This window comes from Balaenoptera borealis, assembly GCF_965194805.1.
Source record: "Balaenoptera borealis genome assembly, chromosome: 3".
Lineage (NCBI taxonomy): Eukaryota > Metazoa > Chordata > Mammalia > Artiodactyla > Balaenopteridae > Balaenoptera > Balaenoptera borealis.
The window spans coordinates 34,433,578-34,459,070 of record NC_138866.1 but is presented as its reverse complement, the minus strand read 5'-3'; the positions used below and the strand labels follow the sequence as shown (position 1 = coordinate 34,459,070).

General features: G+C 35.8%; 1 protein-coding gene across 15 annotated transcripts in view; it reads left to right on the top strand.

The window, feature by feature from the left end:
* GPHN (gephyrin) overlaps positions 1-25,493 on the top strand; it is a 611,785-nt gene that overhangs the window by 504,628 nt on the left and 81,664 nt on the right. For all 15 annotated transcript variants that reach the window (XM_082386487.1, XM_082386483.1, XM_082386492.1 and 12 more), the window contains 5 exons: positions 6,123-6,215; positions 15,777-15,832; positions 21,526-21,645; positions 23,176-23,234; positions 24,300-24,453. In XM_082386487.1, the coding sequence (XP_082242613.1) occupies positions 6,123-6,215; positions 15,777-15,832; positions 21,526-21,645; positions 23,176-23,234; positions 24,300-24,453 (482 nt within the window). The remainder of the gene's footprint in view (positions 1-6,122; positions 6,216-15,776; positions 15,833-21,525; positions 21,646-23,175; positions 23,235-24,299; positions 24,454-25,493) is intronic.

Genomic DNA, 25,493 nt, shown 5'->3' with positions numbered 1-25,493 from the left:
GGATTTGCCCTTGCCTTTTAAGAAGAACTGAATTTAAATAATAGCAGAGACTCCTCTGGAAGTCTAGGCTGCTAAAAGTCATTTTAAATATAACCTGTATTTGTTGCTTTGATTAGCCATAAATGAAAAATACAGTTCTCTTTCTTCAGAAACTTAAGAAACCAAACACACACTTTTCTCACACTCACCACCTTGAGAACTCTTACACACAATTTTGCAAATACTTGCTGATATATTACTAACTGAATATACAAGAGTAGTATTCAGAGGGGCAATAATCAAGGAGAACCTACTATCTTAAATGGGGTCTTGAAATAGGTGATAGACATTTATTGATAACAAAAAGGAAGATGATAGTCCAGGTTTAGGCAAGTCATGACTGTAAGCATGGAGGTGAGCATCCATTACACACACAAAAAACGACTTGCTTAGAGGAGTCTAAGTGGGAAATAATGAGAGTAGAAGTTAGCAAGATGTCCTTCTCCATTTTATGTATTCTCTGGATGAAGTTGGTTGTATTTGATTGATGTGACCTTTTTCTCTATTTACCTGACATTTCTTTCCCTCCTTAATTCTAATCATCAATGTACTCAATCATTGATTCAGTCATTCAACAAACATTTACTGGGTGCCTTTTAAGTATCAAGCACTGTGCTTGGTACTGGGGATACAATGATGGGTGAGATATGCTGTGACAACAAGGAATTCACAACCTGATGGAGAAGTCAAGATAGTTTCACAAACAACTGTAATGTAATGTGGAAAGTGTACCATAACAGATGGATACAAATGTTTTAAGAATATGAAGACTAAGTACAATCCCTCCAAACCATTCTGTATCTTGTCACTAGGCAAGTTCATAAAAAGTTCCATTATCTCTGAAGAGACTTAAACACTGCTGGGAGGTTAACTTGAAGTCATCACTCTGCTTAAAAATCCTACATTGGATTCCCATTTTCATAAGATTAAGTTTAAACTCCCTCGATCCTGCTTCCGTTGTCTAAAATGCCCCCTCCTTTCTCCTACTTGGTTCTTACTTCAAACTGTAAAACTCAGCATAGATACCTCATGTAGGATGATTTTCTTGATGTTCCACAAATAGTTGGTTAGGTGGTTTTTTCTGTATGCTTCCGATATTGCCCTGATCATATATCTGTCACTGCCCATATCATACTATCTTGTAATCATATTTTTATTCCATATCCCCCTTTCTCACATGCACTGTTACATGTGAATTCCTTGAGGAAATCAGCCAGGTCTTACTAGTATTTTTGTCCCCAGTGTCTAGCATATAGTAGGTTCCCAGTGTTTGATGAATGGATAAATAAATCGGTCAGTGAACTAACTTTTCCTGTTTAGAGACAGAAGACCAAAGACATGACATCTGAGCTGAAACTTAAAGGTTGCCTAAGGTTCACTAGGGGGAGAAAAGAAGAAGGAAAAAAGGTATTCCTGTCCAAGGCAACATTATTTGCAATGGCATAGAAATAAGAAAAAGCCCACCATGTTTAAAATGTGGCAAATCATTCTTTGTATCAGAAACTGGACACTTGTCAGAAATAAAGCTCAATCTCAGTATAAACATTTTCCAAATTACACTAGGCAAGTCTTATGCTAGCACTACAGAATTCTTAAAATAGGATCTGTGTATTATTTTGTAGCCTAATGAAGCTTGGGTAGATTGTAGCATTTAAATAACTCACTTATAGGATGTAAAAAAAAGGGAACCTCCTCGTACACTGTTGGTGGGAATGTAAATTGGTACAGCCTCTGTGGAAAATAGGATGGAAGTTTCTCAAAAAACTAAAAACAGAACTACCATATGACCCAGCGATTTCACTTCTGGGTATATACCCAAAAAAGCAAAAACACTAATTTGAAAAGATACATGCACCCCAGTGTTCGTGGCAGCATTGTATATGATTGCCCAGATATGGAAGCAGCCTTACTGTCCATCAGGAGATGAACAGATAAAGAAGATGTTACACACTCACACACAAACACACACACACACACACACACACACACACACACACACACACACACACACACACACACACACACACACTGGACCACTACTCAGCCATAAAAAAGAATGAAATTTTGCCATTTGCAGCAACATGAATAGACTTGGAGGGCATTATGTACGCTAAGTGAAGTAAGTTAGAGAAAGACAAATACTGTGTGATATCACTTATATTCAGAATCTAAGAAATACAACAAATTAGTGAATATAATAAAAAAGAAGCAGACTCACAGATGTAGAGAACAAGCTAGAGGTTACCAGGGTGGGGAGGAAAGAAGGAAGGGGCAAGTTAGGGGTAGGGGAGTAAGAGGTACAAATTATTAGGTATAAAATCAGCTACAATCATATATTATACAACATGGAGAATATAGCCAATATTTTGTAATAACTATAAGTGGAGTATAACCTTTAAAAACTGCAAACCACTATATTGTACACCTGTAACTTATAGAACATTTAAAGCAACTATACTTCAATAAATAATTAAATAAACTCACTTATTCTTGTCATATGTACATCTTCTCAATCCAAAGTTATTATTTGAGCCTCCTCAGATTTGAGGGCTATTTTTTAGTGTTTATGTGTATGGTAGGATGGGGGTAGGGGGTCAATTATTATTGGAAACTTACAGAACAAAGTTTTTGCTTTAGTTTCCAGAATCTAATTTTGTCAAATTATGATTGAGTAGACTCTATACCTTAGGAACCCTCCAGAGTGGAATTGCACAGTAAGATACATGAGTAACTCAGGCATTAAAGGGAGAAATCAAGTCAGCTGATACTCTTTTCTCTAAATTGGCTGTCAATGAGAGCTTAGTTAACTTATGTTAAGCCACTACAATATCTACAACTGTCAGTATTAACAGTCTTTCAAACTTAGCATACTAAGTGTTCAACCTCTTTCTTTCTGGAATACAGGAATAAAAAGAGCCATGATGGGCATGTATCACTGCTCTTGGGCTACTGGCAAGGACTTAGGAAGGAAAAATAACATGTGCTAGCTGTTGATGCCATCCGTTCTTTGTAGTTTTTTGTGGTGGTGGTAGCACATACATAAAATAAGATTTACCATTTTAATTGTGTTTAACTGTACAGTTCAGTGACATTAAATACATTTACATTATTCTGCAGCTATCATTACCATCCATCTCCAAAACTTTTTCATCTCCCCACACTGAAACTCCATACTCATTAAAAAATAACTTCCTATTCCTCCCTCTCCCCAGCCCATGGCAACCACCATTCTACTTTTTGATACTATGACTTTGAGTTTGAATAGTCTGATTACCTCATATAAATGGAATCATACAATATTTGTCCTTTTGTGACTGGCTTATTTCACTTATTTTCACTTATTTTATAATGTCTTCAAGTTTCATCCATATTATGGCATATGTCAGAATTTCCTTCCTTTTTAAGGCTGAATAATATTCTTATATGTATATACTACATTTTGTTTCTCCATTCATCTGTCAGTAGGAACTTGGGTTACTTCCACTTTTTGACTACTGTATTGTGAATAATGCTGCTATAAAAATAGTGCACAAATATCTGTTCAAGTCTCTGCTGTTAATTCTTTTGAATATATACCTAGAAGTGGAATTACTGGATTATATGGTAATTCTATGTTTAATTTTTTGAGGAATCACCTTGTAGCTTTTTTAAATGTCAGGGAAACAGAGGAAGAGCAGTACATGGAGAGTATGTAGCTATTGCCATTGTAGTAATGATTGACGCTCTAAGATCTAAATTTCAATCCTACCTTAGCCACCTGTGAACTATATGACCTTGGATAAGTTACTTACCCTGTTTAAACTTCTCTTTTTTCATCTGTAAAATGAATATAATAATGCTTTACTAGATTTTTGTAAGGATTAAATGAGATTATATATGTATATGATATTACTTAGTAACTTATAAAATACTATATAAACATATACTAGATTAACTGGACCAGCTGCCAAAAAAACTCAGCCCTGGTGCTATATTTGATTATTAACCACTGTTACTGAGCTATTCCAAATCCCAGAAAATTATTCTCTTAGGATCTGAACTGGCATAGCACTTATATTTTCATTCACCACACCAGACCAGAATAGTTTCAGATAAGGAGCTACCCCAGGTAGTTTATTGTGACCCTGGGCAGATGCCATGGGGCTCACTACCAGAGACTACCTTATAGCTTCAGGTTCATTTGGGAGTTAATGTTGTATATATGAATACAAACCAGACCCTCTGGTCCTACCACTTCCCTGGTCTTACAAAGTATGGTCCATAGCTACAGAATAGCTTCAACCTCCTGGGAGTACCTACAGCTAGAATCTGCTAAGAAGTTCTCCCTTCCAATTCAGGTGTCACTTTCCTTAAAAAGAAAGAGTCAATATCACTATCACTGTGGATCAGAGTACAAAAGTTTTAAATCTGTCTGTCCTTACTTCTTTGTCCTGGAATCTGGAAACCAGAGGCTCTAGGTGGCTAAGAAGGACAAAGCTAAAAACAAAAAAGAAACAAACAAAGACTCATCTAGCTCTGGAAACAATGGAATTTTCTAAATCTATACAAACATCTTATGTAAATCAATTCTATATTACCTGTAGTCTTTGTAGTGAAGCTTGATTTTTTTTTCCTCCTCCTCTTCTTCCTTCTCTATCTCCTATTAATTATTCTGTTACTTCTTTAAAATAATAACAATAGTAATAATAATAATAATAAGGACAGATTCTGACTAGAGGATTTAAGGAATTGGTCATGACTCTTGAAACTTTTATTCTTTTTGGCACTAAATCAAACTCCTGAGCTGTAACCAAATGTGATTGTCATCCAGAGTGGATGAATAGTGGTTTGAATAGTGACTTCACACAATAGGTCACTGGTGCTCTTCTTATAGTCACTAATTTTTTTAGGTTAATAAAGCCAAAAGTTTGGCTAAAGTTAAATAGAATGATAAGGAAGCTCCTTTCTTTTCTTTACTTTTCTAAAGGAAAAAAGCTCTAAAAATTACTTGTGATCATTGTAGAAAACTTGGAAATTTTCAGAAAATTATAGCAAAGGGTATAAAATTATACATAGTTCTAACATACTGCAGTAAACAAATACTTTATATTTTCATGTATGCCTTTCCCATCTTTTCCTATTGCTCTATATACATATACCTTAACATAGTTAGGATTATACATTATATGTACAGTTCTGCATGGTTTTTTTTGTTTGTTTGTTTGTTTTTTATTTATTTATTTATTTTTGGCTGCGTTGGGTCTTCGTTTCTGTGCGAGGGCTTTCTCTAGTTGCGGCAAGTGGGGGCCACTCTTCATCGCGGTGCGCGGGCTTCTCACTATCGCGGCCTCTCTTGTTGCGGAGCACAGGCTCCAGACGCGCAGGCTCAGTAGTTGTGGCTCACGGGCCGAGTTGCTCCGCGGCATGTGGGATCTTCCCAGACCAGGGCTCGAACCCGTGTCCCCTGCATTGGCAGGCAGATTCCCAACCACTGCGCCACCAGGGAAGCCCTTCTGCATGTTTTTAAAATGTATGTCCTAAGAATTTTCCTGTGTCAGTGAATATTTTTCAAAAATATTACTTTAGCCTGTATAATATTTTATCATAAGGATACATCATTGTCGGTTTAAATTTCTATATTGTTAAACTTATGATTTCTTTCCATTTCTCACTAATGTAAGCAACTCTGAAATAAACATGTACAGAAAGATTTATCCATTTTCTTAAGATAGATTTCTAGAAGTGAAATTACTGGGTCAATGACTATGACTGTTTAAGAATTTACTTTTTAAAGAAAATCGTCTTTGGATTGTTAAAGGATTAATGACACATCAACTTGAACACATCTTTGATGACTGTGTAGCTACTCATATTCAAATAATCCCTGCAAGCATTGCTATTAATTGACTGAATCTTAATCTTTTATTTCAGACACTAGGATGCATCTCTTCCTTCTGTCGCCTATTCCTTGGGATAGAAATCAGGAGATCTGACTGAGCCCTTATACAAGCCTTGTCAGACAAGTACATATGTCCATCTTGTTTAGGACTACCTGTTTAACCCACTGCACTTAACATCCATATTTTCCTTCTTTTCTCTTACAGATGGAATGGGGCGAGTCCTTGCTCAAGATGTATATGCAAAAGACAACCTACCCCCGTTCCCAGCATCAGTAAAAGATGGCTATGCTGTCCGAGGTAAATATTTTGGCTTTCTTGAGTATCAACATACTCACATTGTAATTTTTTTTTTTTTTTTCGGATTTGTGGCTCAGCCCAGGTACCTAATGACTATTACATCTATTTCCCCCTTGGTTGTCAAAATAATTTTGTTCACAGATAACAATGTTAACCTATACCTATATATTTTCCAGCACAATCTTGATTAAAACTTTTCAGTGACAGTACTATAGTTACTTGAAAATTCTTACTTACAAATAAATATGTAGAGGTTGATAAAGACACTGTATTATAATTTATTCTTTCGGCCTCTACACATACCAGATGGCAGACAGTCTTGGTCTGGAAGTCCAAATGTTTTCTAGTTGAAAACATCTATATGGTCCAAGAAAGAAGAGCAAACTCCCAACACCAGGGATAAAGTGGGGAAGTTTTTTTCTCCTGCTTTAAACTCAAACATCAATAAGGGCTTCATAGAAAGCAAGCATGAGGGAAACCTCTAATTCCCTAGAAGATTCCATATTTCAAGGCTCTGAAGCCCCAGATGGTACCAGCAGCTCATGCCTTTAGAGTTGCCTGGGATTGCATAAAGCTCAAAAGCAAATACTAAATAGCATTTGCCTGCCTAAAGTCCAATCTACGAAAGAACCCAAAATGAAAATGCAACTGAATTGCTTAGAAACTATTATTGGTTATTAACTCAAGGCTGGTATCATTGAAGAAATGTCTAAAAACATTTCCCAGTTTATCAGAGCTGTTAAGAAGGCCAATTCCTTTTTAATGGTCATTTATGGAGTCCCTTACTTGATTTTTTGGTTTTGGATTTTTTTTTACTCTATCTAGCTATTAAAATAATTTCCTCTTTCTTGTAATTAAATACATTCATTGACCTCCTCCGTGTTCCATTGCCATCTCTTAGCAGTATCTTTCTCTGTTAGAGACAGTAGAACAAATGGTTAAGATTATGGACTTTGAGTGATAAAAAAGTGAGTGATAACAAAGTAAGAGTGATCTGGGTTCTAGCACCAGTTCCATCTATGTAACTTTGAGCAAATCACTTAAACTTTTTGAGCCTTGGTTTTCTCATCTATAAAATGGTGATAATTATAACAGTATTTATCCCAACAGGTTATTGTGAGAATTAAGTGAGACTGTAGAAGGCCTTAAAGTATATGGCAAACACACACACACAAAAAAGCACTCAATAGTTGTTTTTTTAATGTTTAATAATAGTACCTATTATTACTATTATTATTACTTTTTTATTTTTTTATTATTATTATCACATTTTCTTAAAACATCTCTGAAAAAAGGATAACACTTATCTAAACTGTTATTCTCATAAAATGGTGGAGAGATTAATTCCTACTAGTGTATTCTTTCTCAGGAAACTGTCTTAAATGCACCTCATTCAGCTCTATCTCACAAATTAGAGTATTTCTGAAAATATAAATAACAAATCCCCAATGCCTCCTATGTTTTCTCTTCCAAATTCATTTCTTCTATAGTGTTTATTATAATGAATATTATCCAGAAAGAAAATTATTTTAGTCTTCTGAGAGCCTCACTGGCTCTTGTTTCTTATTCCCTCTAAAATGTAAATTCTGTTTGAACTTATAATTGGTAGCCATATTGGATTGCTATGAAATGATGAATTCTTACTTCCAGAGTAGAACAAACAACTACAGCAGGTGAAACACCAAAAGGACAAGAAAGTCTATTTTTTATATTCTCGGTAATGTAAAGTAAGAGAAAGTGAGAAAATAAATTATATTAGGCAGAATTATTCTGAAACAGAAAGTTGTTCTGTGATTTTTAGATGAGGTAGCAGCAGCTCAATAAAAAGAAACTATTGCTTTTAGCTTTTCTAGTTAGCCCATGTGAGCCAGGAAAGAGCCTTTCTGCAACTGTAGAATCTATCAAAGAAATTTATATATAAAATTACCATTTAGTATATCATATTTATTCTTTTGTTTTAGAGTGGTGGTGTTTTTAGTTATTTCACACACATACGCAGACACACACACAAACATTTAAAATGACATATCACGGTATAAAATGTTCAACAGATAAGCCACCATGCAGCTAATCCACATTATTTCTTTCCTGTGAAACGTTGCTAGTTCTCTAAGATATGGAATGTATAACAGAGACATAACACATAACAGATAACCATCATGGATATAGTTAAATTTCAAAGTAGGAATGACTGGTTAATTATGATCAACATCATAATTAAGGCAGCAGAATTCATCAGTGAACAAAAAGGCATGGTCTTAGTCTTTTCTGTGTTATAATACCAACCCCAGGCAGTGTTTTGGTAAAGAATATCCTTGAAGCTATTGTTGTGGCTCTCTACCTCTCTACTTTGTATACCTTCTTCTCTCCACCCCTTCTCCCTTTACTCCCATTCCTTTCTCCCCACTCCCTTTATTCTCCTTGTTTTTCTTCTCCTCTGCCTTTGCCTTAGGCCTTCCAGTAATAACCAGTGGCACCTGTGAGCATTGCTAACCCTCTAGGTGTAAAGAGGTTGCTAACTTGCTCTGGATCACTAAGCATTAGCCAGTATCCTTCAGAAACATGTGGGATAAAACTCCAAACCAGTTGGAGGATCACTTACTTTAAGGTATGTAGGTTGAAAAATCAAGACAGTAACAAATAGCTGAAGAAATAAGAAATAGGAACAGCTTTTAAAAAATAAGAAAGAATAGAGTATAAAGAAGACAGGAATCAAGTGATGATGATGTAAACTAATAAACCTAAAACTACATTCAGGAGGGAATGAATTTGAATGATGAAAGCAGAGAAAAGAAAATGAAAGTAGCATTTACCAGTTAGAAGCAATACAATAGTTTTATTCGTATTTTTGAGGAGTTATTTCTCCCTTCACACTGATTAAGCCAACCATCTTCTTGATGCATTCACACGCTCCTATAGAGATGTGGGTGCCCATTGTCTCACAATTGCTTCTGAGATGTTAATAAAGGTAAAAATATCTCAGAATACCAAATTCACTCTCTTGAAAATGTTCAATTTTAAAGGTTTATCACTTCAGAATTAGTTTTGGGATTATTTAAGAAAAGGGAAAATTATAAACAAGCCAATAATTATTTTGAGAACCATGTACAACAAACAATTCTGGAAAATTATATTAAGAGAAATCCTTGCCATTTAGGTTAAGTAAATATTAAAGCTTTTTCTTTTATACATTCTGATTAAATACATGCTTATGGAAAATATAGAAAATCAAAAAGAACATTTTAACCCATTTTCTCACTGTCTAGCTACTATGAACATTTTGTTGTACTTCCTTCCAGTGTGTTAAAACGCATACTAAAATTCGGTATAACCTTTTTTATTTTGAGCTAGTTCTTATTCTGTCACAAAAGTCATGTTTTAGAGTTTCTGTTTTGTCCATTTAAATCCTGTTTGGCCATAGCTGGTTTTCCAACTCACTTGACAGCCAATGGCCTTCCACTGTAGGACACTTTGGATGAAAAAGAAAGCCTTATGATATAGGAGTATTACTCATGTGAGCAGAGAGATAATTTGGAATAATTAAGTTAATCCCAAAAAGCATAAAATAATGTATTTAAGGAAATAATATATCTTTTCCCAATACTAACAATATACGGGCATTTTTCTCCTGGAAGATGATGGTAAAGAATATAAAATGCCTTCTCATTCATCTGTTCTACTCCTTGCTCCCTGCTTTCCAGGCAGCAGATTTAAAATTCCAAACAACTCACCTGATTTAATCCCTCAGTATAACTGCAGCAAGTATTAATCCTGTTGTGCTAGTCTTGTCACCTACCCTTGCCACCACTCCAAACTCGTTCTACAATGTTAATTTTAGTATACACATAAATATCAATACTATTACCGTATTGCCTATCATCCACTCTTAGACAGTTTGGTTCCATAATTAGAGATAAACAAAATCTTAGTCCCTCTGCCTTATTCCTCTGTTGAAGAATAGAGGTGGCTAGGACCTCTGAAAGTTATGCTATCTATGGCCTCTGTTTATTCAGTCCTAACATGGAAACGATGAGGCTTTTGTTACTGAAAATAAGTGAATAGCTATAAAGGATTTCAAGAGATTTAAAGAGAGCTCCCACATGGCTGGAAAATGAAAATGAGGGATAATTCTAGGGCAAATGGCTTGAGGATGATCATTTTCTATACATTGCCACAATGAATAGTTATCTAATGGTATCAATTTTATATCAAATGATATAATCAGAAATCTTCAAATAAAGACTAAAAGTGTTTTCTGGACATTAAAAAGGTGGAAGTGGGAGCAGTTTCAGGGTCTAGCATTAAGCATTATACAGTGCATTTGCTGTTAGGATTTGGTTTATATTGCTTTTATCTCTTCCTTCAAATTAAATTCTACAGTTACAAAACAGAAAAGAAAACTTATTAACAGAAATGCCAGAATTAGTGGGGGGAAAGAGTCTAAGCCTTTACAGAAATCCTTGGAATCCATCCATCTTTTCTAATGGCGTACTGTGGCTTACTTAATTTCTTTCCAAGCTTTAGCTTCATCTGCCACTGTACCTCCACTTCTGCCCCCTCCCACCCAAGCTGGTAGAATTCATCTTGAAAATGGCAACTTTTCTTTTACCTGTCTCTTTAATAGATATTTTAAAATAAATATCGGTAAGTTAGGTACCGATTGATCGTTACTTTTCTGTCTTTATAATAAATAGTTAGCCTTGGTGTTGATGTAAAATCAGGACTTCTGTTGTAGTTCACTAATTTTTTATTTCTTAAGTTTTCTCTTAGTCTGAATTTGTCTGTATTCCGTTCAGTCTTACAGTGCTCTGCTCCTCAGAAAGGGTAGTCCATGAACCAGCTGCATAAGCATCAGCTTGTTAGAAATGTAGAACCTCAGGGCCTGTCCCAGACCTACTGAATCAGAATCTGTATTTTAACAAGATCTCCAGGTGATTTCTATGCACATTAAGGGTTGAGAAGCACTGTTATAAGGGAAATGGTAAAAATGACTCTTCCATTGGTACCAGGGACTTTCTATAATGTTGGTTGACTGAGCCTTCCTTAGCTAGCAATATAGAGGCATGTTTCCCAGGTGGAAATTTTCAGGGCAAAGTGGAGAACATAGTTAAAGTGAGACATATTCTCTCCCCAGTCAGTGTACCTTCCTTGGCAACAAAGCATCTTGCTTCTTAGAATCACTTAAAGGCTCTTTCAGTTGTTGGTCTCCCTGACACTCTATACCAACCTTGCCCTGGATTATCTCTAGCCACTCATTATATAATGACATTTGTTTGGAGCATTTGTGCAGAACACTGATATGAGCATTTTGAGTGTATGTATATTTGCATGTGTGGGGAACAGGAGACAAAAGGAAGACTGAAGAGCAGAGGGTTTCAAAAAAGAAATAAAGGAAGTGATCCCTACCTACCACACATTTATAAAATTACTTAAGAAAATTTACAAAGCACAATACTAATGTGTACAAGACAGTTTACAAACTTCCCACCTAAGTATTATGGAAGTGCCAAATTCATTTCTTTATTTTATCAAATATTTACTGAGCATCAGTGATGAGCTAGGCACTATGCTAGACATAATCTAAGTTATATAGAGTTAAACAGAGCAGTCTTTATGAACAGTCTAAAGATGGTGAATGTTGACTCGTATTTTGAAGAAAACAATATACATGAACCAGCATAAAATGGAAGGCATTCAAAATACAGCATTTTGCAGTGGAAAATATTATTTATTGTTCATTCATGCATGCATCTTTCTACAAAGATTCTTAGGAGCCACACTCATTCGTTTCTTGAACTTTCAAATACTTCGTATATTGAACATTTATTGAATACCTATTATTCAGCAGGTACTAGGAATTTCCCTGAGACAAATAAGCAAATGATTACAAATACATTAGGAAGCCATAATTAGAGTTATTTCAGGAATACACTGCGGAAACAAAAGAAGAAGTAGGTGACTCTTGAGGGAAAGGAAGTCAGATATGACTTCCTAGAGAAGATGACACTTGAGCTGAGTCTTAAAAGCTAAGAAGTCTTTAACCAGAAGGCAGGGAGAAGAAAAGGACACTCCAAGCAGTGAGAGTAGCATATGTTATGGAGCTGAAATATGAGTCATCTTGGTATTCTCAGGTACTTCTGAGAGTAGCTAGACTATAGGATAGAGGGAGGACGTGAACCAGAGCCTTTACACATATTGTTTTCTTTAGGTGAATATCTATAGATGAAGCATTTTCATTTCCTCTCTGTCTCTCTCTCTCCATCTCTCCCTCTCCCCCCATCTCTCCCTCTCCCCCCATCTCTCCCTCTCTCCCCATCTCTCCATCTCTCCCTCTTCCCTCCACCCCATCTCTCCCTCTTCCCTCCACCCCATCTCTCCCTCTCCTTTTCCTTCTCCCTCTCCCCCATCCCCACATATTTTTGCCTACTTAGCTCTTCCTCATCCTTCATATTCAAATCATAAATGCTTTTATCAGGGTGGCTTTCCCTGACCCTCCAGTGTAGTTCAGGTACTCTCAGTGTATGCTCTCATAAAACCGTGTTCCTTTCCTTTAGAATGGTTTTCTTAATTTGTATTTATATACAAATTTGTACTTATATACAAATTTATATGTTCATTAATGTGACTATTTGATTAATATCTATCTCCCTCACTACATCGGTGGCTTTAAGAGTTTTGTTTTCACCACACCCATAGAAAGACACACATTAATACATTAGACATCACAAACCAATGATATGCACATACATATATAACATATACAATGCATATAAATATGTATGCATGCATATATATAAACAAAAATAAGTTTCTGGAAACAATTTTCACCTTTACCATGTGTGACGAGATATATTTTCTGTTCTTTTTCTTTACAAGATGATTTTACAGCCCACCTCTATTTGTGATCTAGAGTTTGAAAAACATCGCAACAGACTGACACTGCATTAGAATAGAAACAATATCTAGTTTTACTCTCTACTCTGTCCCAGCATCTAATATAACACTAAGGGCACAGAAGACACTCAGTAGAAATTTAGTGAATGAATGAAAGGAATAAAAAGCCTTAAAAGGTATTATTTTTAAAGTATGGTTATTCCCATTTTTATCAACAAGCAAACTGAAGGTTAGAGAAAGTTTTAGTAATTTGCTGAAAGTCCAGAGGCTAATAATAGGCAGAACCAGGATTCAGATTCAGCTTTTACTCTAAAACCATGCTAATTTTCCCTTGAGCAAGAAGTAAAAAGAGAAAACATCTAGGTTGCTTATGGGAGGTGGAAAGCTGGTAATATCTCTAGCAGAGAAATAATCAAAAATAAGTTTATTCAGATTTGAGATGCAGTTAGTACAGAACTCTGAAAGATAATTGACTTTTTAATTTTCTACAGTAAGAAAATTATGATTAACTTTAAAATACTGCAAAAATAAGTGTGGGGATAGATGAAACAAAATTGGTAAAATGTTGATAATTGTTGAAGCAGTGATTTCTATGTCTGTTTTAAATTGTTTCATTAAAAAAAAAAGAAGAAAGAAAAAAGAACCCATGAAAGCAGCATAAGAATACCATTGCAGGAAAACTACAGTATTCTCTTTCTTACAAACAAACACTGAAAATACAATAGCATTCCAAAAAACACCAGAAAGCCAGGAGTTTATTAACTGAGACAATGTCTAAAAAGCACAAGATAACAACATCTAGTAAGTAGAAGGCACCCAATGTTAATTTTTGTTCCTCTTCACATCAGGTTAACCAAAGCCAGCTGTGCAAAAAAGTGACTTATTGTAAACGGTATTGTATATATAAGGCTTTAGAAAAAATACTACTTTGGGGCTTCCCTGGTGGCGCAGTGGTTGAGAATCTACCTGTCAATGCAGGGGACACGGGTTCGAGCCCTCGTCTGGGAAGATCCCACATGCCGCGGAGCAACTAGGCCCGTGAGCCACAACTACTGAGCCTGCGCGTCTGGAGCCTGTGCTCCGCAACAAGAGAGGCCGCTATACCGCGCACCGCGATGAAGAGTGGCCCCCACTTGCCGCAACTAGAGAAAGCCCTCGCACAGAAACGAAGACCCAACACAGCAAAAATTAATTAATTAATTAATTAATTTTAAAAAAAATACTACTTTGTAGTCACATAAAGAATAAATTTTTTTTTTAATAAATGTAATCAGGCTACATGGATTCTCTTATATCTGGCTTCTTTCTTTCTTTAAATTTATTTATTTATTTATTTATTTATTTTTGGCTGCTTTGGGTCTTTGTTGCTGTGCACGGGCTTTTCTCTAGTTGCAACGAGCGGGGGCTACTCTTCGTTGTGGTGCACAGGCTCCTCATTGCAGTGGCTTCTCTTGTTGCGGAGCACAGGCTGTAGGTGTGCGGGCTTCAGTAGTTGTGGCTTGCGGGCTTCCGTAGTTGTGGCTCATGGGCTCTAGAGCACAGACTCAGTAGTTATGGCGCACCGGGCTTAGCCGCTCCACGGCATGTGGGCTCTTCCTGGACCAGGGCTCGAACCCGCATCCCCTGCATTGGCAGGCGGATTCTTAACCATTGTGCCACCAGGGAAGTCCAAGAAACAGTAAATTTTCTATCTCCTCTCTAAAAGAGGGAAAATACTTTTTATTATTTATCAATATGACTGCAAATATGATTAAAATATTCATATAAATAGTGTTATCTTTGCTGTGTATGTGCCCCCAAACCCTTGCTGTATGCCGATTACAAGGAGATAATGGTCATGATCATGAAACTCATTAGGTATGCATTGTCTTGCCAATAGTATTGGTTTGAAATCCACGTTGTAGGTGAAGAAAACCCTTTTGAATACATTTACCTCCAGGAATATTATTTCATCCAGCCATTACTATACTGTATATAGAAAATAATTGGATGAGAAGTTTTTTCCATCTCAAGTCTGAAAGTGTTTCTTCCAATTTAAAAATAAACAGTCAATGGGAATTGTGATGCAGCACTGCCTGTGTATTTTGATTTAGAAACAGCATTTTGATCCATCATAAAAAAAAAATACTGTATTGGAAATTCAGGGACTGGGGTTTTAGTCCTAGCTCTACCACTAACCAGAACTTGTTAAAGGTACTGAACCTTTTCTACCTGAGTTTCTTCATTCTGTAACTCATTTCCTTCAAGTGTCAAATGAAGAAAAGAATATATGTTCTTCCTACTTCACTTGCTACTTCATATATATGTCTCCATGAGTGTGTACACACATACAACACATACATACCCATTTATTTAGGACGATAGGCTAAAAGAACTTCCTATTAAAAAGTGCAAGAGTGGAAATTATGGAACAACAAGAAAACTATCACCAGAGACACCAAGAAAAGGCACAATCTGGACCACTTCTATTTGTTGTGAGTTGTGGATACCAAAGATCAAACTAGTAATAACAAAGCCCTTTTCTAAACTAGGAGATCAGAAAAGTATTCCACTTTCCTGAAGCCTTATCTGATCATTTGAGTCAAGTTTTAGAATTCCAACACTAGGTTCTTATTCTTTGCTATAGGTCCATTCTGATGATTGTTCTTGGTTCTGTTCATCTCACAGCTGCCGATGGCCCAGGAGATCGTTTCATCATTGGGGAATCCCAAGCTGGTGAACAGGTGAGATTCATAAGCCTGAAAGGCCCTAAAGATTTTAGTTTCATGGACTTTCAGCTTCTAATTCTAGACTTCTGCCATTGTTGTGATGGAAATCTTAGAGGAGGATTAGACAGGTTATCAAAGAGATGAAAGGATGGTTCCCATGAGAAAGAACCAAATGAATTGTTTCTTAACTGAAAGAATCTGCATCTATTAATATACAGCATGGTGTTACTGGTATGTCTCAGATGACATGCCCCACAAGCATTTTCCAGCCCTGTGATTGGATGAATCTTTCTTCTGGTATAAACATTAATGTTTGAATAGAGCTACAATTTCTAAGTGGTCTTTGCAGAGTTTTCCCCAACTCGTGTTACATACAGGGAAATTTAGAAGAAGCAGATTATTTAATCTTTCTAGCTAATCATTTTGATTAATTTTTCTCATCAGGGGGCTAACCAGAGAACAGGTATTTCTTAATAGAAATGAAGCACTAATGGGCCATGGTGGAAGTGCAATAGAAGTCATCTTAATTAATGCTTTGGATACCAGTAATTGGTCATTTAATTGGAAATAAGTTACAAGTGGGAAATTATCTTTTACTTTTAAAATAAATATAAATGTAACTTAAATAAATGAACATTTATTTGTCAGTAATTTGATGGAGAGCCAAGGCTTTTCTTTTAATAAGTATCTGCTATTTGAACTTCTCTTATACCCAAAAGGCATTATATGTGATTTCAAGTTTTAGTTTCTTTAAAGTGGAAAAAAATTTAAGGTCTTTGCAAAGTATCTAAGTATAGAATCCTTCTAGATTTTTATTATATTTTTATAATTTTTTTTACAGTTGCTTCACCCATACCTAATTTGACATCAGTTCTTTTTAGCAGCCTTTTTTAAATGAGTTTTTCCAAAGGTTTAACTTAATTTTTATAGGAAGAAAATAACTCCTTTTACACTCATGTATCATTGGTTTATGTAATATTTATTTAAATAACTTAATTCAGTAGCACCTATTTCCACAAACTGGTACAAACAAGTTTGGGAGCAAACTCAGTTGAATCTTAGGTGTACAAGAGAAGAGTCTAACAGTTTCAAACAAAGTGTGCTGTAGGCATCATTACGTTCAATAGGAAATAGAGAGCATATGTTAATCCAGTGAGTTTCGAAAGTTGGTTAAAAGAGCACCTTCCTTATTGACTAGAGCCAAAGGGAAAACCAACGCACTTTTCTCTTCTGCTACCACCAAACACTCATAAGGATTATATAAAAATAAAGGAGGAAATAAATAAATAGGGCAGTTTGAGCAAAAGCTATATCCCACGCCTTAGCATGTACTCCCATATGTACTAAAAATAGAGAGGGGTTGAGGAAGTATATAGGAGAAGGATGGTGCCAGTGGTGGTAACCCTAGCTGCCTCACCTCTACATCCAAGCATTGAGGAGTACTGTGTACAGGTCTCTGAAGCTAAGCCTGGCACTGTAGTAATTAGATCCTTGTCCATGCTGTGCACAGGCTGGTTTTGCTCTTCAGGACTGTTTTCCTGACAAAAAGAACAACTAGACCTAGGTCCCTTTTTTATAAATAACTTGCATTATGACCTCATAACTTACTTGACCTCTTGGTATGTGTATCCATCAGCAATGGACATACAAAGCAACCATTTTTTTTAACAAAGCCCCAAAATATCAATTATTCAAGGAGTACTTCTCTGATCTTCAACTGAGTCTATCCAACATTTATCAAACATACCTACTGTTTGTACCAAGAAGCACTGTGCTAGGTTCTAGGAATATAAAATAGATTAATACATGATTACTACTCTTAACAGTTTACATCTAGTGGAGGAGACAGAGTATAAACAACTAAATATAATACAATGTATTAAGTGTTAAACTAATGCTGTCAGTCATGTGCTATGGAGCACAATAGAGAGGTTGAGCATTTTGTCCTAGAAGGGCTAGGCAGATGACATTGGAGCTGGGCCTAAGAGAGTTTTACAAAAACAGAAACAGAAATGAAAAAGGAACATTCCAAGCAGAAAGAACAGTATAAGTCAAGACCCAGTGGTGTTTGAAAAATTGCATGGCATTAGGAAATTGCAAATAGTTTGTGGTAGTTACAGCCTAGAATACTTAGGCATAGGTAGCAGATTGTTAAGAGCCTTATGGACCCTTAAACTTTATTTACTAGTTAAGACTTCCAACTGATAACAAGGAGCACAAGAAAAGTTGTGCAATTAAAAAATTGCCAACTTCTTGTAAGTTCTCATAAAAGTTTGTTGGGAAAAAAGATCAAAACTATATAAGAAAACAGGGTTTTTCCTCAAGTTACCTGTGATGTACTTTATCTATAACTGATGTATCATACACATACACTCTTTACAGCAATCTCAGGAATCTTGCAAGAGCCAAATTGCTCACTTATTGAAAGTAAATACACTTGAGCACTAGGGGACCATTGCATACACTGAGACAGTTATTTACAACATGGTTTATTGGTGTACCAAAATACTTGATCTTAAATCACTTATAGTTTGGTCCTACTGGTTAGCATTGGACACTTTCAATTTCAGTTGTGTAATTATGAAGTGCTATCATTGGACAAAGTTCAAAAAATCCAACTCAATATCTCTATTAAGGAAAAATCAAGATTTTTATAGTTTTTACTTTATATAAAGTATATAAGGTACCTATATCAATAAAAAGAAAAAGAGTTGGTAGTCTTAACAATCTAAAGGAAGTACTTCATTTATTGCTAGAGTTTTTCCAGTTGATTCAATTCAATTGCAGTTTATATGTCTACTCTAAGTAGATATATAAATGTCTTTATATATCCAATAATATCTTTTACATTAGATTTAATATAAGTGAGCTGGTGGGAATCCTTCACCTACCACTTAGAATTACTGGTTTTGGAGAGGAGCCAAATTTTTTATTTAGCAGCCACACAGAAACACTTCTTTAAAGTTGGTTTAAGCCAAGAAATAGAGAAAATTACAGGTATAGCCACAGTAAAACTTAAAGTAAATTTACATAATATGGTACATTGAATCAGACTAAATTGAGGGAGGGCTCCAGGCTAACACACTTCAGCTTAAGAAGCAACTACCCTGAAACTCACTTTGGGAATCACTTTCTGCCTTAGCCAAAAAGGCACTTTCAGGGGAAAAAAAGGACTTCTTTAGACCTACATTAAATATTTTTATTGCACAGCCTCAGAAGATAGTTTTGACATTAGCACCTTTACTGAAAAACACATATATCAAAACATTAATGCTTTTCATAAAAAATCACTGCACTGCAAAATGGTCATGTTTAGTGAATTAAGAGATGCACCAGATAATAAGTAGTATCTGGGGTTGAAAAAAAATTAATGCATTGAGGACTTCCCCAGTAGCTCAGTGCTTAAGAATCCACCTGCCAATGCAGGGGACACGGGTTCAAGCCCTGGTCCAGGGAGATCCCACATGCCGCAGAGCAACTAAGCCCGCGCCCCACAACTACTGAGCCTGCACTCTAGAGCCAGCTAGCCACAACTACTGAGCCCGCGTGCTGCAACTACTGAAGCCTACGTGCCTAGAGCCCATGCTCCACAACAAGAGAAGCCACTGCAATGAGAAGCCCGCGCACTGCAACAAAGATGCAATGCAGCCAAAAATAAAAATTAAAAAAAAAAAATTAACGCATTGAGCCCTAAGCTTTTTTTTTAAATTCTATGCATTATCTTGGTAGAAAATTGCATTAGAATGTAACAATTCCAAATAAGCCTGAAATGTCTTTTATTCAAATAACATAATAAGGGGATATAAAGTATGTAGTTCAATGCCAGATTTGATCCCAAGAACCTTTCTCCAGTGACTTGTGGGAAAAAATCAGTGAGAACACTGGAATTGTAAGCCAAGAAGGGTTACATGCTTCATGTAGTTGTTGTGGTAATGAGATCATGCATACTTATTCATTCATTCTGGAAATATTTATTGACTACCAACTTTGTGCCAGACACTTTCTAGGCTTTGGGATGATAGAGCAATAAATATGTCTGGAAAGAGGGTGATTAAAGATTAATGAAATGACTCTACCCAAGATATAGACAGGATTAAGGGAAACTAACAAAGGAATGTGAAGCACTCAGGTACTAGCAACAGTGAGATTTCATTACTACCTCTAGGTCTGAAGGGGCAAAGGGAGAGAGTAGTACCTAGACCTGGGAGATTGATAGCTATGGGAGAGGTCCACCTCATAGGAGCTGTGGCATCAGTAGTAGAAATGACATACCCATCACCAAACTGCAGCCCAGCAGGGAAAGGGCAAGGGGAATAAAAATTGTACTTCTCTCTCTCTCCTACCCTCTGATCTCTTGCTGGCCCCTCCCGTTGGCTGAACCTAACCAGAAGCCAGAGTGATGGGAACCTGGTTGAAACAGTCCATAGAGGTTGGCCTTCTGGGCCACAGCACAGGAAAATGACGATGTGATCTAGAGAGGCAAACAGAAAATGAAAATTTCTGTCTTTATAAGGCTTATATTCTGGAATATAATAATGCACCTAACACTGAACCTAGCATAGACTGAGTATTCAATAAATATTAGCTATTGGTGGTATTGTTTACAGCAATAACATTATGGAAATAAGCTTTTTAAGGCTTTTCTAACAAATAAATTTCCAGTTTTACTTTGATTGTACATCTAGTGGAAGGGTATTTTTCCTTAATCATTCCCTAATTTTTTTTAACGTGGTAAAAAATGTATAACATAAAAAGTACCATCTTAACCATTTTTAAGTGTATATTTCAGTAGTGTTAAGAATATTCACATGTTGTAACCTAAAATTTTAAATACCTAAGAAGCAGATGTCTTTGGAAAGATATCATTTTTATTGGGGAATTAATGTTATCTCAGAATTTTCTTTTTGGGGAAATCTAAAGCATTCCTTTTCCCAAATCTGACCTAAATCATGGCCCATGACAAGTGACTCTTCTGAGGCCAGATCAAACCTATTAGATGGAGCTGACAGAAATATGATTTTTCCTGTGCTGGGAGGAAGTGTGCAGGGTAGGTCCTGTAGTCAGTCTCCCATACCATTCATATGAGAGCTCAGACAATAAAAATCTTGAATATAATATTTAACCCAAATCATTACAGACACTGGAATCATTTTTAAATGATTTAATTACATTTGTTAGACTTTTATTATTAGTTGTAAAGTGAACTAATATATTTTATAAAGATTTTCAAGAGCAATAATTAAAATAATTTTTCTGGCTTGCCTTTATTTAACTAAAACATTGGTTAATAAAATACTATAGTTCTCAAACATCAGAACTTCAGTAAATGATCAACATGCTGGTTTTTCATAATTGTCATTCATAAAATCGTATTGCATGGTATTTTTTTAAAGACTGTCAAATCACTTTACATATATTAAGAAAATTCACACTGAGTGAGAGACAGTAGTGGCAAATATAAGTGATAGTTCTTCAAAAGGAAAGCAGGGCACCAAGAAAGACATCTAATTAAGTCATTACTTAAGTCAAATGAAAGCCTCTTTGGTGTAAATATATCTGTTTGTGACTTTTATAACATTTTCCCAAAATGAATAAGACTGTAAGATTTTCTTTTTATGGTTTGTTTCAAAAACTGTCACATCTCCTGCAGACTTTTCCTTTGCAGCAGTAAAGTAAATCGACTCTTTCTTGCATGTTTGTTTTTCCAGCCGACTCAGACAGTAATGCCAGGACAAGTCATGCGGGTTACAACAGGTGCTCCAATCCCCTGTGGTGCTGATGCAGTAGTACAAGTGGAAGATACTGAACTGATCAGGGAATCTGATGATGTATGTCATTACCAGGTCTTATGGCTCCATTCCTATGGCAGTATTATAAGTCATGCCTATTTTCTGCAATGTTTATGAGATTAGCCCAATTTTTTTGGTTATGTTAGAACCTTACATTGTAGTGTATAGTAAATAAGGAACTGCCTTAGGCTTGAAAACCTTTTGTTATGGGAGATGTTTTTATGATCATTACTGTGATTACAGCAGAATTTGAGCCACATTTGAGCCAAGAAATTTCACATACAAGCAAGGAAAGAAACTACCTCAAGATAGAAGAGCAGAGATATTAACTGTTGACTTACCATCTAGCTGAGAAACTTGTTCATCAAGACTAGCTTCTGATAAAGTGTGAAGGAGATTTTAATAGAGAAGAATTTAACAAAGAATACTTGGGCAAGTTCTTGAATATTTCACTAAGCCAAGCATTTAAACCAAATGACCCTTTCAGCTCTGGTTTTCTATAATTCAGGAAAATCTGTGCCGCCAAATTACAGTCTGGAAACATTAAATTTATGTCAGTTCCCCCTCTATTGCCTAAAATAAAAGACTCTGTTCTAAGTAGGCCTTTATCTCACTGAAACTAGTGGCAATTATTGAAACCAGAGGATCAGTCACTAATAACAGAATAATTTCAACTGAGGTTTTAATGACTGGCTATCTTACTTGTTTTGAGAAGAAGTTTAAGATATCTTATATTTTTAAAGTTAGAATTAATAACAAATATATATTCCCCTTGGCTGGGTATATAGTAAAATTTGGCCATGCTGAGACACACCCTCTTTTCTTGATTTGGGGATTTTCTCTTTAATCATCTTCCCACAAGTAAGGCTTATAAAATTCAACTCTTGGCACACAGATCACATTGCCCTGCTGTTAAAACTGTGCAACAGATTTATTGGCATCAGTGAAGCCAGCAGAGCATTGAAATCCAGAACACATGCCTCCACAGACTCTGACAGATGACAAGACACAGTTCCAGTGTCACAATGTTATTCACAGTCCATAAATGTAAAAATGATGGTCACCATTAATTTATAGAAATCTACTACCAGATAAACTATAAGTCCTTCACTGAAATTTCTGCAGGTATTTCAGAAATACCTGCAGGTATATATGCAAGGAACCTTGGCATAGTATTGAACCCATGATTTAGAAGAGACAGGTTATCTCCACGCACATTCACTGTATCTATTAGGGTAGCCATCTTTTTTTTTTTTTTCCCTTAAGAATGCTGCTTACAAAGTAAGAGTCAGTATTTGAATTGATACATTTTTTAAAAGCATGAGAATCAGTGAAAATGTTTGTTTGTTTATTTATTCATTCATTCCTTGACATCAAACCTTATTTTTCAGGAACCTGTGGTAGAAATTCATCATGTTCAAAGAGTTTAGCAAAGGCTTTTCTGTTCCTCTCTATTTTTATATATTCTGGGCCTATCTGATGATGAAAGCATCTGAGTAGCTAAATTCTATTGATCAAAATTCAGTTAGATTGTTCTGTTTGAAATTACATGATTTGCTCTTATTATAGGGCACTGAGGAGCTTGAAGTACGAATTCTGGTGCAAGCTCGGCCAGGCCAAGATATCAGGTAAGTTCATAACATATAGAATGTATAGCCAACTTTTGTTTCTGCCATGATCATGAACTCAAGAGAGCATGGCTATTATAAATTCACAGCTCAGTCAGTTAACCATTAGCTTTCAGGGCTTTTAACAAGTAGCAAAATTAATTTTCTGAATTCTATATCCCATGTCTGCCCTCCTTACTTTTTTGTAAAGTTGGTAAAGGCAAATGAAATATTCAAAAGCAACATGAGAAGGAGGCAAAGTCATGAGCCTACATAATCCACAGTTAATCCTCCTCCTAGATAATCCAGAATTACCCATCCCTACCCCTTGGTAATCCAGAATTTGATATTAACACAGATACTTTCAGAGTTGAGTATTTATATAATTAGCTGAAAGCCCCTCCTCTATTGACTGCCAATAATAATGGAATAATGTATTACTGTTTATATACAAAGATGAGACTACTGTCTTACCATAAGTAGTGTATATATGTCAAATGATTTTTCTTACAATTGAATATGTTTGCCCTGATTCTATTAATGCTAATTTGCTCAACATTTTGTAACAAAGCTACACTTCTCCAGTTCCTATGGCAGCAGGCCAAGGTTAATGGACCTCTACAGCCACAGAACTGGACCAACCTAAGTGGTCTAAATGGAAATTATCTCCATGACTGTAACCTCATTAGCATTATTCTCCTAACCACAAAGCTAACAAGCTATGGACATGGCATTAGATATTTTCATGTAAATGCTTGCCTTACATCAAAGGAAGATTGCAATTGGTGTTTTGGACTGTAATGTGATACAAAACAATTTATAAAATAATTTTCAAACATGAAGTAACATATTCCTGTTTAACAGCAATAGATACAAATCTATTTCTGTCTTCTGTTATGTGATTTAATTTTTTTAATTAAAAAAGCATAGAGTTTTTAGAATCTCTTCGTTTTAGTATTCTGGTCCTGCCTCATCTCTTGACTTTTTCCCCCTTGAGTGTCCTCCTTCTTTAACACTAAAGTTTCCTCTGAGTTGAGAAAATATTGTTCTTAGTCTTACTGTTTATGGTTCTGCTTTGACTTTCAGACCCATTGGCCATGACATTAAAAGAGGGGAATGCGTTTTGGCCAAAGGAACCCACATGGGCCCCTCAGAGATTGGTCTTCTGGCAACTGTAGGTGTCACAGAGGTTGAAGTTAATAAGTTTCCAGTGGTTGCAGTCATGTCAACAGGGAATGAGGTAAGGAAAAAAAAGGGGGGGGGTGTGACAGCACGGGAAAGGTCGTGGGTAGTGGGGCTTTCAGATGAAAGCATTTCTGACATTCTGTGTTCTGTGTTATAAATAGAACATTAAGGATTATAGATCTTACCACATTTCTATAACAAGGAAATAATAAATTGGCCTCAGGATAGTTCAAGTACAGAAAATGAAAAGGAAGAACTAGAAATTACATATTAAGAAATGTTCCCTTCCATTTACTAAAATGAAATATTACAACCAATGGCCTTCCACACACTCAGTACATATAAACAAAGAATGTTGACTGCTAGCTGTAGATATTCAACTGTGCAAACCCAGTACTTAGTCTGTTGGGACAATCAATTGTGCATACCCTGCTGCAGAGATGATGGACCACCTCTGTGTGGGAAATAATTCAATGAACTGGGACACCATGGCTAGCCCCTTTTCTTGCTAAACATTCCAGGTGATCTTTAATCACCAGGAAGGATTTGAAAATCAGGGGGGTTTTTTTCCTCTAAAGATAGCATCTCTAGTAGCATGCTATTCAGAATGTGTCAAAATGTCATTTCAGCCCTGATTTAGGAAGGGGAATTTAGTCAGTCTTTTTATGAGAACTTTTGAAAAACTTCCTGTCCCCTGTTTGCTTAGGTTATACAAAACTTCAATTGGAAGCTCTAAGGTCAAACTGGGAATACTGAAAAGTGAATCTGCTGGAAATTCAAAGCCTAAAAGCAGGATCAAACTATTGCGATCTTTTAAAGTAATTCCTTTAGATCTTATACTATTTTTAAACAGATTAACAGGATTTCATTTTTTTTTTTCTCTTTTAACCTCTAACTTTGTTCTGAAAATAAGCCATTTGCTACCATTATTTTTAATTTCCTAGAGTCTTGGAGATGGACGTTTTCAAGGGTCTATTACCCTTATAGTTCTTTTGGAAAGGGCAAAAGAAAAGAATGTTTTGTTTTGCTAATGGAGAGGTAAATCAGAATTCTAGATTTGCTTACTTCCCAGTATAGGTGTACTAGTCATTCCCA